Raw genomic sequence first — 15,189 nt, 5'->3', positions numbered from 1 at the left:
TATGACTAAACAATAGTACAATTAGATGAGTTTAGGTATGATTGAATTGCTGAATCCATAGAAGAGTCACTTAGGATAAATGTCAGCTTTTGATCTGAAAGGAAGTCTCAGATGGAGTGTCCAAGGGATCTGTGCTCAATGCTGTGCTGTTAACATTTTTTTTTTAAATCAATGGCTTGAGTAAAGCACATATACATGTTTATGAAATTGTAGGTAATACAAAGCTGGGAGGGATGTTGAATGACAATCAGGATCTAAAATAGTCTTGACAGGTGAGAATGTTGGACCAAATCTAATGAAATAATGAAATGAAAAAATGAAATTTAATAGAGATAAATACGAAGTCTTATCCTTGGGTTCAAAAAATGAATTTTGCAACTACAAGATAAGGGATATATGGCTACATAGTAATTCATCTAAAAATATCTGGGGGTTTTAGTGGCTTTCATGTTGATAGTATCACAGTAATAAAATATGACACCTAAAAAGCAAATCCAATCTTAGAGTACTTTTCAAAAGTCATGATATTTGGTACTACTAAAAATTAACATTAAGACATATAAAGTGTTTTTATATATAGTATTTCATTTCAGCCTCCCAACTGTGAGATAAATACTACAGTTATTATTATCCTCATTTTACAAACTAAGCTAAAAACAGTAATATCAACCTACCCACAGTCCCACAGCTATTAAGTATCTGAGGTGGGATTTGAACCCAAGTCTTTCTCACTCTAACTCCAGCCCTCTGTCTGCTACCCATTTTGCCTCCCTCCAGGCTATGCTGCCCTCTCCTGGGTGATAGACTAGGAAGGTAACAAACCTGTCAAAAGCAAATTCATGGTATTATAGCCATCTGAGCACCTCCTTTTAGGAAGGGCATTGATAATCCGGAGAGTGTGTAGAAGAGACCAGCATGGTGAAGAGTTTCAAGAACATACCATATCACATTCAGCTAAAGGAATTGGGGATGTTTAGGATGGAGAAGAGAAGATTGGAGGGAGACATAATAACAATTTTCAAGTATTTAAAAGGACAAGGTTTAGACCTTTTATGATCTATGGGCTCCAGTGTGAGGAACTAGTAATGATGAATAGAAGTTAGAGAGGTACATACTCTGACTTGATCTAAGGATAATAAGCATGGTGGGGGTGAGTGAAGACAGCATCATAGGACATAGCAAGATGGCCTATATGCAATGGGTGAAATAAGTTTTGGAGCAGAACTGGGAGAAGTAAGGGTGAGGGTTTAGAAGCAGATATTATGTGCATGCTACTTGAATTTTAGACAAATGAGGCTATAAAACAGGATAGCTAGTATTGGAGACCCAAGAGAATGGAAGGGAGATTGCTGTGGGAAACTTTTTTTGGCAGAACTAAATCAATAGAGAATTTGCAAAATGAATTTTTTGTAGGCTTTGTGTTATAATCAAGGTGTTTTGGAGTATGACTCCAGGTGGTTCCTATTCAAGGCAAGCTGTGGCTCCTTGATTGTGAGAAGACTTCAAGTTTTTGTGCTCTTACCTAGAGGTCTCCCAACATTTTTGGTTGTGTATTCCAGACATGTCACACTTAGGGCTTTGGTGGCAAGCAGTCCAAAAAGCTCTTGAGTGCCACTGGCACCAGATTAAAATGTAATTGGGAAATGTTTAACAAAATTTTAAAAAATACAATGCAACATAGATAATGTTAATTTGTAGTTTTCTAACTAAGATAATTTCTGTTTGAGTTTAATACCTCTGGTATACTACACCAGTGAAGTATTTTAGGCATCTAGCTCCAATATGTATATATCTATTCACAATACATACAATATACTAATAATTAGGCATATTGTAGAACTAGGGCAAGAAATAGGTATTTTTAAAGGATGAAATAAATAGGAAATAATATGTGACACTAGAATCAATAGGGAGCCATTGAACTTTATTGGTAGAACAGTGGAAAATCACTTTATCAGCTTTGTGAAAGATGGATTGGAGTGGGGAAAGATTTAGGCAGGAAGACCAATTAGGAGGCTACTGCAATAGAAAGGTGATAGGCCACAATTAGGATGGTGACTGTGTGACTAGAGAGCAGGGGACAGATGTGAGAGATGCTGTGGAGATAGAAGCAGTATTTAGCAACTGATATGTGGGATATGCAAGAGTGAAGAGTTGAAGGTGACATTGAGGTTGTCAACCTGGTTGACTGGAAGGATGATGGTGCCTTTGGCTATAATAGGAAAGGTCAGAAGAGGGGTGGGAGTTTTTTGTAGGGGAGGGGAGGTAGAAGATAATTTAAAGATGTCTGCAATATAGATTTCAACCTATTCAAGCTTGCTTATTTTGCATTATTCTATTCTATCCCACCTAAAATTGTTCTCAAATGTAAAGTAAGGGGGTTGGACTAGATGACCTCTCCAATCCTTTCTAGTTCTAAATCTATGATTCTATGGTCATCTTCCTCCTTCATTTCTTCCATCTTATCTATTTCCTTTTCCTCCTCTCTCCTCTTTTCCTTCCCTCTTTCCCCTTCCTGTTTCCCTTTAAGCTTGATGAATTTCAAATGTCCTCTCTAGAATAGAAGTAATTGACCAACAGAACCTTTGGAGATGAAGATTAGTCTTATAATCTACCAACTGCACTAGGAAAGATTTCTTGAAAGAGGGTGTGGGGAAAGGTCAAGGACAGAAACACAAGTAGGCTCATATCTTTCCCTCTGTAGTGTACACTTACATCCAGAGTCGTTTCTATCGTTCCCCGGAGGTGATTCTGGGCCATCCCTATGACACTGCTATTGACATGTGGAGCTTGGGCTGCATTCTGGCAGAGCTGTACACTGGCTACCCACTTTTTGCTGGGGAGAATGAAGTAGAACAGCTGGCCTGCATTATGGAGGTGAGGCATGAGAACCAGGGGGTGGGGCTTACCATCCCCAGCACAAAGCCAAATCCATACTGAGCAGATACGCACCTTCTGTCCCAGCATCAAGGGCTGGGACATTCGCTTCTGCTCAGGGTCTTGAGGAGGTGGGTCAGGATGGGACCTGGACCAAGAAATCAAGTTCATTTTAAAGCTTTGTTGGCCCTGGAGCTGACCCATCAGCCCCCAAATCCTGAAATAAGAGAGCCTAGTCGTCACTCCTTGGGGGTATTTGAATCATTGAGCCTCTCCTGACATCTTTGGCAATGGAGAATGTCAGGTTGAGGAACTCAAGTATATCCAAGTCATACAAAAACATGCAGGTAAATGATCCTTTAAGCTGCTCCATCTCCACGTGTCTTTCTTGAGCTGGGGCTTAGCATTTCTTCAGAACAATATGTGCTGATTCTTGTGTACTTGACTTTATTCTTGGTAACCCCAGTAAGGGTGAATTAACTCCTTTGTATTGTCTGTTGAAGGTGCTGGGTCTACCACCGCTCTACTTAATTCAGACCGCCTCCAGGAGGCAGACATTCTTTGGTAAGTACTTATGCTCACCCTGCATTTCAGGGTATCTAATGGGGATGTTAAGATGTGAAGGACTGTTCATTCAAAAGAAGCTTATTAGGTGCCTGCTATGTATAAGGCAACATTAAGACTACAAATTGCAGAAAATCTTCATTGGTTGAGGGAATCTTAGGAAATCACAGGTATGCACTAAAGAAAATGTGTAATCCACTGTGTGAGTCATTGGGGGTGATACAAAGATAATAAGTCATAGTTTCTGCCTTTGAGCTCACGATCTTATTAGAATATGTTCTAGTTCTAGTAACGCTTAGCTGATCCTTTAGATTCCTATGCTAACAGAGCAAACCCAGATTGACTATTTTCCTCTGGAAATGATTCAAGTCAGAAAGAAAGTAGGACCAGTTTACTTAATGGTTACCATGTAGGTGGAGCTGTGGCAAATCTAGGACATATTGGGGGATGAACTTGATGGGGCCCCTATAATTGGTAGATAAAGATAAAGCAGAGCTTGAGATTTTGCATAGTGAATATTGAAGTTAATCACTCCTCTCTGTGATAGTGCTATGTATGAGGCAATGTTAAAATTATAAGGTACAGAGCACTGTTATTGATTAAGGGAGTCTTAGGAAATCACAGATCTGGACCAAACATGTAAAGAGATATATATATATATATATATATACACACACACACACATACATATATATGTACATATGTGTGTATACATATTTATACATACATACACACACATGCACCCACACCACTATGTGAGCCATTGTGAGAGATACAAAGGGTGTGAATGAAGAGAGTATGTTTTAAAGTGGTGCTATTTTCAGGGAACATTAGTCGGGATGGAAGGGTAGCCAATAGCCATCCCCTACCTATTATAAGCTGTCAACAATTTGTTCTTATAGAACTACCTGAGTAGTATTTTCCTGGCTCTCTATTCCCTAACACTCAACAATCCAAAGGGTTAAGGGAAAATTCAAAGTAGTTTCTCATTTAAGAAAGGTAGAATACCATGGGACAAGACTCCTAAAGGATTGAAGCCATACCCTCCCATACAGAAAAATCTTTTAATGCCAGAAGCATTCAGAAGTAGTTTCATGCTGGAAGGAAGCTGGAAAGGGTCAGCCTGCTTTGCCATCAGTCCAAGTATTCAAGAGCTAACTTTAGCCTGGGCCCCATACTGCTACCTCTAGACACAATTCTGTTGTGCTCTGCTATTTACTGGGTACCCTCAGGCGAATAATTTCACCACACAAAGCCTCAATTTCTTCACTGTAAAATGAAAGGTTTGGATTTGATAATTTCTCGGGTCTGTTCTGCTTCTAAATCCTATGACCCTGGGGACATGGCAGTGGTAGCAGTGGCATGAGGTCAACGCTACTTATCTGAAGACATAAGAAGTCAACAAGAGATGTTGATTCAAGTGTGAAATTGAGAAGCCTGTATGGTATAGTGAAAACATGACTGGATATGAAGTTAGGTAATAAGAGTTTTAATTCCATCTTTGCTGTTTTAGTCCCTGTGTGACCCTGTATAAATCACTCTTTTTATATATAAATATAACACTTTGAGGTTTACTAGTTATTTTCCTTAGCCAATTTGGGCCCCAGTTTTCTCATCTATAAAATGATGAGGTTGGAATTTAAGGCACCTTCTAGCACTGGATTCTGTAAATCTATGCCAAAAAGACAAATTCAGCTTAGAAATTAAATCCAAGAAACAAAACCCTTAAGTAACAAACATATATTAAAAAAAAAACAGAGGGGACTGAGATTAGCCAAATATTTGTCAAAATATGAGGGGAAGAGATGCCCATAGAGGAGAGACTGGCAATTCCAATCCAATAAAATGGGCATTAATAGGTATCTGCTATGTCCAAGACATTGTGCTAGGTTCCAGGGATAAAAAACAAATGAAGTGTCTGACCTCAAGGAACTTGCATTCTTCTGGGGATTTTGTTATTCATTCGTTTCAGTTGTGTCCAACTCTTCATGTCCTATTTGAAGTTTTCTTGGCAAAGATACTGGAATGGTTTGCTATTTCCTTCTCCAGCTCATTTTACAAATAAGGAAACTGAGGTAAACAGGGTTAAGTGATTTGCCCAGGGTCACACAGCTAGTTAATGTCTGAGGCCAGATTTGAACTCATGAATGAATCTTGCTGAATCCAGGCCTGACATTCTATCCACTGCACCACCTGGCTGCCCCTTTACTGGGGATACAGCATGTAAAAAGATCAGTATAGACACAATTTGATGAAAGAGAGAATAATAACGGCTGGGAGGCTCAGGAAAGGATTGCCATCAGAAATGGCACATGAGGTGATTTTTGAAGTAAAGGATTCTAAGAGGTGTTGGTGATAAAGGGGCACTCCCCTTATTCTTTATTCCAAGCATGAGGGATAAGCCTGCAGCAAAGGTCAGTGGAAAGGGTGTTGGATTTGGAATTAGAGTATGTGGGTTCGAATGCTGGCTATTCTACTTCGAACTCAGAACCTGTGATTCTTTGGGTCTGAGTTTCCTTATGTAATATGCTTTTTATATTACTCCCAACTTGTGAGTACAGAAATGGGGACAGGTCTTATAGATGTAGTAGAGGAAAAAAATTTTGACATCTGGCTGGATATGTGGAGTAAAGGAGAGGAAAGACAAGGATAACTGAAATTATAAGCCGAGGTGACTGGAAAGGTAGTGGGACTAGAAATAGAGGGATTTGTGAAAGGAATAGATGACGGGGGAAGAAAATGAGGTTTGCTTTAGATAGGATGAGTTCGGGATGCTTGTGGGATGTTTACTTGAAGATGTCTAGCAGGCAGTTAATGATACATGTCTGGAGCCCAGGAAAGAGGTGAGAGTTCTGGAAATCTGAGCGCCTCATTATCCAATTATAGGGAATACAAAGTTGGGAGTCATGTTGAATGACAATTTATACATAAAGATGGTATATAGTTTATGTATATATGTATATGTAGTTCACTAGATAAAGATGATAATTAAGAGCTAATGAGGTCACAGTTATCATTTTGATAAAACTGAAGACCATAATATTGGGATTATACTGGTCTTTATCCTACCTTAGGGGCCCCTACTAGCTATGGAATTTCCAACTCTTCTCTTTACAGTTTCTGAAATGAAGGGCAATCAGTCAGCTGCCACCCCTCACCTCAGAGTTAACTGTAGTTCAGTATATGTTCTTTTGCACAAGCCAGTGAGTGTATATCACTTCCTTGATCTTCATTGGTTCTCCTGCCAGGAGGACATATATCCAACTATCAAGAGACTGTTAAATTAAGGGACGGAGAGCATTGGTGCCCTAGGTTCTTTTAGAACTAGTTGTGGTCAGAGAATGCAATTTCAAAATTTCTTGTCTTATAGATGTTGCAACTCTAAGAGGTGGTTAGGTCAAAGGTGTGATCATGCTGGTGTATGACTAAAGTGGAAGGAAGTAGGAGATTGAAGGCAGGGGAGTGCTGGAGGCAGCTCACATGGGGCTCTCATGAATTGATTGTTAAATGTTTAAGTGTGAGCATTTATACCTTGGGAGTTGGTAAATATTACAAATAAAGGTTTGATTTATTGGTTTGTTGTTTGTCTAGGCTTAAGAAAGTGATGGAGAAAATGTTAATAATGAGGATTAATCTTAAAGGTGTGTCCTGTGTAATTTTTCCTTCGCATTCTAGTTGTTACAACATTTACCAGCACACCCCTAGTTGTAGGAGTTGAGAAGGACAAAGAATACCTTTTCAGGTTTTGGCCAAATTGTTAGAGGGTTCATCAGCAGTAATAATGAAGTTGAGGTTGATGGCACAGGATTGTCTAAAGTACTTTCAGTACCTGACTATGAGCCATGTACTAGTCTTTGGGTGGGTTCTGAAGGCTTTCCTTAAAGAGGATTCCAGACTTGTTCTGAGCAATGTCAACATCAATAAATCAATCTCTAGCCTCCCAAATATGTGTATTCACACACATCTATACATGTATATTTCATACATACACACATATTATTTACATACTCATATATGAATGAAAGAGCAAATGTCCTAGTCATATGTCAAGAATGAATTGTAATAGATAGGCAGCCAAAATATTTCAGCGGTACTCTCATTTTGTCAGGGGAAAGTAAAGAATTTTGAGGGAGCCCCAGTGGCAAACATTTTGTAGGACAAAGAAAAGAGTTGCTCAGAATGGGGGGGCATGGTTGAGTTGTGATCTGCATTACTGGGAGGTGAAAAGCATTCTGGCATATGTTTTATTTTAATTCCTCTATAATCACATTAGTTTACATTCATAATTTGTATATATCATCAGCTCAATTATCTGTGTTGATAATCAGGAGCAGTGTCATGGATAATGAAGTTATCTTCAAAATCATGTTTTATTTAAGTATTAAGCTTGGAGTACATTCCTTGAACACATAGCATCTGCTAGGGGGAGGGGGGGTAGTGTTGGTGCAAGGGAGGCTGGGAAGTTTGCTGGCTATCACTAAAAAGTTGTTACTCAAAATTCGAAGTACCTAGAGGACAACTCACTTTTAACTCTTTGTGTGTGTGTGTGTGCGCGAGCACGCTCTTGAGCGTACTTATGTACTCGCCTACAAATTCAGGTACCTGCACCAGGCATGGGTAGCAGGGAGGCAGAAGTGGGATTTCCTAGAATGAATTGAGTAACCAGCTCTGATGGGTGGAGCTTAATTGACTAGTGTCTGACTGGCTACAGAGGATCAGGTACCCAGTTGAGAGAAAAGTTGGGAGAATGTTTTAATTGTGAGGCATATTTGCACCTGAAACTAAAAATGAATGTTGTATCTCTAAAGATTCCAAAGGTTTTCCTAAAAATATAACCAACAACAGGGGGAAAAAAAGATATCCGGACTCCAAGGATCTCACCACGGTGCTGAAAACCTGTGATACCAGCTTTCTGGATTTTCTGAAAAAGTGCTTGATGTGAGTTGCTCAGGGCATCTTTCCCTCAGCTCTTCCTCATTATTTTTGTCATCATTGCCCTCCTTCGTAGCTGGGCAAAATGAGGGCTAGGAAATATATATCCCATCCTGATGTTGCCTGGCAGTGGGGTTCAAATCAAGGCCCTTCTGCTTCAATCAGGTGACCGTGGAATTTAAAGTAAGGTTCGTCAGTACACATTAGCCTACTCCCCAGGGGCAACAGAGTTTTAGGTTACTTTGTTAGTTGCACTGCTTCCTTCTTCCTTACCCTCTGTGTTTTCAAGGGTAAGGACTGACTCATGGATTTGGTGCTTCATGGCTATTGGAAAAGCCATGGTGATTGTTTGTACATGACAGGGATCAAGTCTCTTATTTTGAATCTCAGAAATGAGGATCTGCCTAGTTCACTACGCGTAGTGAAATGACGAATTCCCTTGTCTTATTTTCACTGAGACATGAAAACAGACTCAGAAGAGAGCAGCAGCAGCTGCAGTAGCCACAGGTCACATTCTTTAATGCTTTGAACTTTACAAAGTGCTTTCCTTAAAATATCCTTGTGAAGGATGGTAAAGCATTACATGAGGTTGAGTAAAATTCAGTGACTAGCCTACAGTCATACAACTAGTACATGTTAGAGATGGTATTTAAACTTCAGGTCACCTGGCTCAGAGTCTAGTGCACTTTTTATTTTTCTTCTGGACCTTTGACTTCATTGGGATGAACTCCCAGTAAAGAAACTCCCTTTGCTGAAAGAGATTAGCAGCTCACCTGGCAATTACAATCTTAGAGTTGCTTGGTCACATAGCTAGTGTGTGTCAGAACCTATCAGATCTTCCTGGCTCAAAACCCAGCTCTCTATCCACAATACCACTCTGCCTCTCTTAATTTTTTATTTTATCATGTGATTTTCATGCCATCCCTCTTGCCAGTAGGTTCATCTACTTATTGAACTGTGACTTGAATGTCTGGGATCTCTTACTGGCTTAATCATGGACTAGACAAAAAATTATGTGGTTTGCCCATCTATGTAGTTTATCTTCCCTAAGTATAGAATAAAGAGGTAGCCCTGCTTCCTACATTCCTCTTGGGGAAGCTATATTGAACTTGCTACAATCTTCACTGGAGGTCTGACAACTTCTACAAGCAAATGCCTTCACCTCGGAGCCTCATTTTCCTTATCTGTAACAGGAGGGGTTTGGATTAGATGAGCTCCAAGGACCTTCTCAATTAGATGACAGCTAGAGTTACTAAGGTAACTCTAGAAGATCTCTCGAGGTCTTCTAAGAACTCTAAGATCAAAGAACTGAGAATTTAGAAATAGACAATCACAAAAATGTTATGAAATTCATTAACTAAAGTTCATGCAACTTATTTATATCAGAGACCCTTCAACCTTTAGTCTTAGCCTATTTGCTCTTTATTCATTCATTCATTCATTCATTTATTTATTTGTTTGTTTGTTTGTTTATTTTAGGCAATTGGGGTTAAGTGACTTGCCCAGGGTCACACAGCTAGTAAATGTCAAGTGTTTGGTCTGAGGCTGGATTTGAACTCAGGTTCTCCTGACTTCAGGGCCAGTGCTCTATCCACTATGCCACCTAGCTGTCCCCCTCTTAATTTATTTTAAAAATAAACTTTTAAACCTAGTTTTCTAGACCAAACCTATCAGATATATCAAAGTGGAAGTTGACCCCAGACTACTAATGCATTCCTGCATTATAGCCATACTAAAATAACTGATAAAGATTCATAGAGATGAGTTTGAACCATTAATCAAAGATTAAATGACACTCACTATCATCTCTTAAAGGAGGTGGGGGAAATATATTCTGCTTTGGTTAAGTTGGTAAAGTTGAAAATTTTTGACAAAAGGGGAAATTTTCAGTTATCTAGAAAATTCACATTGGGAGAATACCTCATTGTCTTACAAATCCAGATAAATGATGCATTACTATACACAATTCATTGCTAAACTTAGTGTAGAAAACTTACTGTCCTGGGATATTAGCACTTGAGAAATCTTACCAGTTATTATTGAGTTTGGAGCTTAGCTCAGTGATTTGACTCCATACTCTTAGCTTGGGTCAAATTGTACTTTTATAACTTCAGGGTTTCCCAAAATTTTAGTGTAGTTTTAAGTTTTAAAAGCCTTTAGAACACTCAGAATAGTCAATCTGATTGAAATTACCTGGTTGATGCAATATAACTAATTTTTATAGACTGCAACAAAGAAATGAAAAAAGTGATTGTCTGAATGAAATTAGGTCCTTGTTATTGGATGCAGGGGCAGCAGCTAAAGGCGGTACAGTGGATAGAGCACTGGGCTTGCAGTCAGGAAGATGTGAGTTCAGATATGGCCTCAGACAATTGTGTGACCCTAGGCAAGTCACTTACCCCTGTTTGCCTCACTTTCCTCATCTATAACAATGAGCTAGAGAAGAAAATGGCAAATCAACTCAAGTATCTTTGCCAAGAAGACCACAAATGGAGTCACAAAGATTTGGACATAACTGAAACAACTGAATAACAAATATTGGATATAATCCTAATGCCAATATTCTCCCTTCCCTATGGCCCACCCTTCCCCCAGAAATTGCTTATTCATTTACTGTCTCAAAACTTTTCACTTTTAGACAGTTCATAAAAGAGCTAGACTTTGTGTATACAACTTTTGGAGAAACAGTAAAGCTGATTGATCATTTCTATATATTATTACTAATATGTGTCATTTCTCAAGATACAGAGCTATGATTTAAAAATCTAATCTAATCCTCTCTGATGCTTAATGGATGAAATATTTTAGATTGATTGTATAGGCTCTCATGGGTAGAGATATTCTTTACTATTTCTTTTAAATAACATATAGAGGAACCTTTAAGAAACCCATACAACTGGGATCCATTTTTTCTTAAAAGGTTTCATAAATATTTGGTTTATGTAACTAGAAGTTATTGTCATATTGGTCAAAGTCTAGAATCCACTTTCCTTCCATCCCCACAAACATATGATTTATGTAAAACCTGAATTTTACATAATTCTATGATGTTTTTCAGTACACATGCATGTCTACACATTGACTCATGAGAATGGTTTATATTCGGAGTGGCCTTATAGTCTAACAGATATGGTAATCTCCATTTTATAATGATACTTTTGATTTTGAACTTGTCTTATATTAAAAGTATTTTTATGTAGGCTATTTTTAAAAAAACATTTTAGTGGAAAAAAAATCCAATGAAAAATAATTAATTCTTTTTGGGATTATGCTGGCTTCTAGATGGGACCCTGCACTTCGAATGACTCCTGACCAGGCTCTCAAGCATATCTGGATTCAGGAGTCAAGGAATCTTAAAGGACGGTCCAAAAACCAGAATATGAGGAAAGCCAGTCTCTGCTTCCTTGCAGAAAAGAAGGAGAAAGCCCAGCAGCAAGCCTGCTTGGGAAAGACAGGTATAATCCTACAACTTCCTAGTTCTTTAGTCTAGGAGCCCAGAGAGTCAGGCACCTATAGAGGTCTTTGGATATAGAGTTCTCTGGACTAAGTCTTTGGCTAATAAGTTCACTGAGTTCCATTTCAGTAGTGCCAGCCCTTTGCTATTGTCTCTTTAGTCTCTTGGTCATTCCTGTTCTGTTGCTGTCACCCACCCACACCTAACAGCTCCCATGTTTTCTATTTCTGTACCCTTTGCCCTTCAGCAATTTCTTTTTTTTTGTATGATCCACACCCATCCACCCATATTCAACTGTTTGAATCCTTGTTGAATGGAAACAGCCTGAGATCATCTGAGAGATCTGCATTATACTCCCAGCACAGACAGTCACTTGTAGTGGCTCTGTCAAATCAGTTAATCTTTTTGGCCTAAGATTCCTTCATTTATCATTTACCTCATAGGGTAATTAAATTTTTTTTCTTAAATATTTTTTATTTTTAGTTCCAAATTCTCTCCCTCTCTCCATCCCCTCTCCCATCCATTGAAAAGGCAAGAAATATGATATCCATTATACATATGAAGCCATACAAAACATATTTATACATTAGCCATATTATTTAAAAAAGCAATAAAGTGAAAAAATATGCTTCAATCTGCATTCAAGAGTTCTCTCTCTAGAGATAGATAGTATTTTTCATCATGAGTCCTTTGGAAGTGTTGTGGGGTAGCTAAGTCTTTCATGATTATTGTTATAATGTTGCTGTTACTGTGCACAATGTTCTCTTACTTCTGCTCACTTCAGTTTGCATCAGCTTATATAAATCTTCCCAGGTTTTTCTGAAGTCATTCCCTTCATCATTTCTTACAGCACACTAGTATTTCATCACAATCTTATTCAGCCATTCCCTGGTTGATGGGCATGCCTCTCAATTTCCCATTCTTTACTACTACAAAAAGAACTGCTCTGCTATTAATATTTTCATACATATAGGTCCTTTTCCTTTTTCTTTGATCTCTTTGGAATACAGACCTAGTAGTAGTATTGCTAGGTCAAAGGGTACACAATTTTACAGCCCTTTGGGCATAGTTCCAAATTGTTCTCCAGAATGGTTGGATCAGTTCACCTCCACCAACAGTTCATTAGTGTCCTTATTTTTCCACATCCCCCTCCAGCATTTGTCATTTTCCTTTTTTTTTTGTCATGTTAGGCAGCTTGATGGGTGTGAGGTGGTACTTCTGAGTTATTTTAATTTTCATTTATCTAATTATTAGTGATTTAGACCATTTTTTTAATATGACTGTTGATAGCTTTGATTTCTTCTCCAGAAAACTGCCTCTCAGGATAATTTTAAGGAAAGCTTTAGGGACTGACTAGACCTGTGATTTCATTGGTATAGGGAGCTATTGGATGAGGAAACTCTTCCTACCAATGGAGGGAGAGGAGAAACTGCTTTGTAAATTATAAAATACTATAAATTATAAAGTACTACTGCTTTGTAAATTATAAAGTACTATAGCCTTATGAAAATGAGTTGCTGCTGTCACTTTTAAAGATTAAAAATTATAATGAAAATAGACATAAGTTGCTATTTAATCTTATTTTATTTTAAAATTCAAATGAATCTGTATTGACTAGATTTTTATTGATGCCAAAATCTCTTAGTGATATGATTAATGTCTAGAACGAGAGTGGAGAAAGTTGTGTTGGTTTTTGTTTTTTGTTTTTGTTTTTTTTTGTATGGAGGGCCCCTGTCAAAAATCCATCAAGTATACAGCCATTTTATTTAAATTTTTTTCTTTTAGAATGAGAGAAATAGAAAGTGTTTTGCATATCATGCAAAACATGGAGCTTTTCAGTTAAAACAACAAATTATTTTAAAACATTTTCTGTCTTAAATATAACCAGTAGAGAGAGACAGAGGAAGGAGGGATATATAGAAGGGAAATGGAGAGGTGTAGGAAGAGAAAAAGGTAGACAAAGTGAGGAACATAGAGGGGAAAAGAGAGATATACACATAATAAAAGGGAACTCAGTCACAGAGAAACATAGATACAAAGAAGACATATCCTTATCAAATAACCTTTTAGACTATTACTGCTAAGAACGCTTAAAGCATTGTGTTTTTTTTTATTTGTTTGTGTGGGGTTTTTTTGTTTGTTTGTTTTGCGAGGCAGTTGGAGTTAAGTATCAAGTGTCTGGTCTGAGACTGAATTTGAACTCAGGTCCTCTTGACTCCAGGGCTGGTGCTCTATCCACTGCACCACCTAGCTGCCCCTCTTTGTTGCATTTTTGAAAGCACAGAGCACAGATATAGCTAAGCTTTTTCTAAGCTTGTTCTAAGGAGTAGAAGAAATTTGATTCTTAAGTTGTTTCCCCATCCCTGAGCTAGAAACTGAACTGTAATAACAGAATGATTATACTCTTGTTAGCTATTATTATCATCTCCACCATGATTTTCCCAGGGACATACCACCAGGTATGTGAGTAAGGGCATACTCATATATCAACACTTTTTATTCATTTGCCTTTTATCTTTCTCTTAGCAGAAAAGGCCTCTGGGACAGAGAACACAGACACAACCAAAGATGGAGCTGCTGACAATAATCAACATTCTGGTGACCAGCAGATCTCCACCCAACCTTTGGGTGAAGGCAAAATGGAAGTCGCAGGGGTAACCAGTGTCTGGTTGCCACCTTTAACAGAAGCCACAGGAGGCAATGAGGAATTAAAGGCATGTATAGGCTCCAAGGGAGAACATAACAAAGAGATATCTCCCAAGAACCCTGCGTCTTTCTTACCTCCCATTGTATGACCTTCACTGGGGATGGATTCTGTTCCTTTCCACCAGTGATTTATATTAGAGACAACTCTTATATTGTACGATATTTCAGATTGTTGTTTTTAATTTATATAGGTTCATTAAAAAAATGTCCATTCACACAGCCAGCTGGCATGATTCCTCTTGCTGGGGGTGTGATTCCCCTCCCCCATAAATACACACACACACACACACACACACACACACACACACATGCACACGCACACAACCAGAGAAGGATTTGTGCCTAGGTATTTTTCAACCTGTGTCAGGATTATTTTCCTAGACTCTATCCCAATCATTTTTAGCACAACTAAAGTTATTTCTTAAAAGTGGAGAGAGAACATTATGTGTTTGGAATACTTTGAAGTGTTTAGATCTGGTTCTAGAAATGCAGTTTGATAATATTCAACATTAGGGATCAATCACTGAGATTCTTTTGGTCTTTCATCCTTACTGTATTATCCTTACTGTATTATAATGCCTGTGTTCATATCCTCCACGCCTTTTTTGAAAAAAAAAATTAACTCCATTTTTATTGATACTTTTTATTTTATTTTT

At 38.2% G+C, this 15,189-nt stretch overlaps 1 protein-coding gene across 1 annotated transcript in view; it reads left to right on the top strand.

The window, feature by feature from the left end:
* The window catches only part of DYRK4 (dual specificity tyrosine phosphorylation regulated kinase 4), a 41,631-nt gene extending 27,009 nt beyond the window's left edge, over nucleotides 1-14,622 (top strand). Inside the window, exons 12-16 of the mRNA XM_027856469.1 lie at nucleotides 2,705-2,877; nucleotides 3,381-3,441; nucleotides 8,250-8,379; nucleotides 11,656-11,828; nucleotides 14,354-14,622. Coding sequence (XP_027712270.1) covers nucleotides 2,705-2,877; nucleotides 3,381-3,441; nucleotides 8,250-8,379; nucleotides 11,656-11,828; nucleotides 14,354-14,622 — 806 coding nt within the window. The remainder of the gene's footprint in view (nucleotides 1-2,704; nucleotides 2,878-3,380; nucleotides 3,442-8,249; nucleotides 8,380-11,655; nucleotides 11,829-14,353) is intronic.
* Nucleotides 14,623-15,189: the final 567 nt, after the last annotated feature.

This window comes from Vombatus ursinus, unplaced genomic scaffold (assembly GCF_900497805.2).
Source record: "Vombatus ursinus unplaced genomic scaffold, bare-nosed wombat genome assembly UNPS02011431.1, whole genome shotgun sequence".
Taxonomy (NCBI): Eukaryota; Metazoa; Chordata; class Mammalia; order Diprotodontia; family Vombatidae; genus Vombatus; species Vombatus ursinus.
This window is presented reverse-complemented; position numbering and strand designations above follow the sequence as displayed.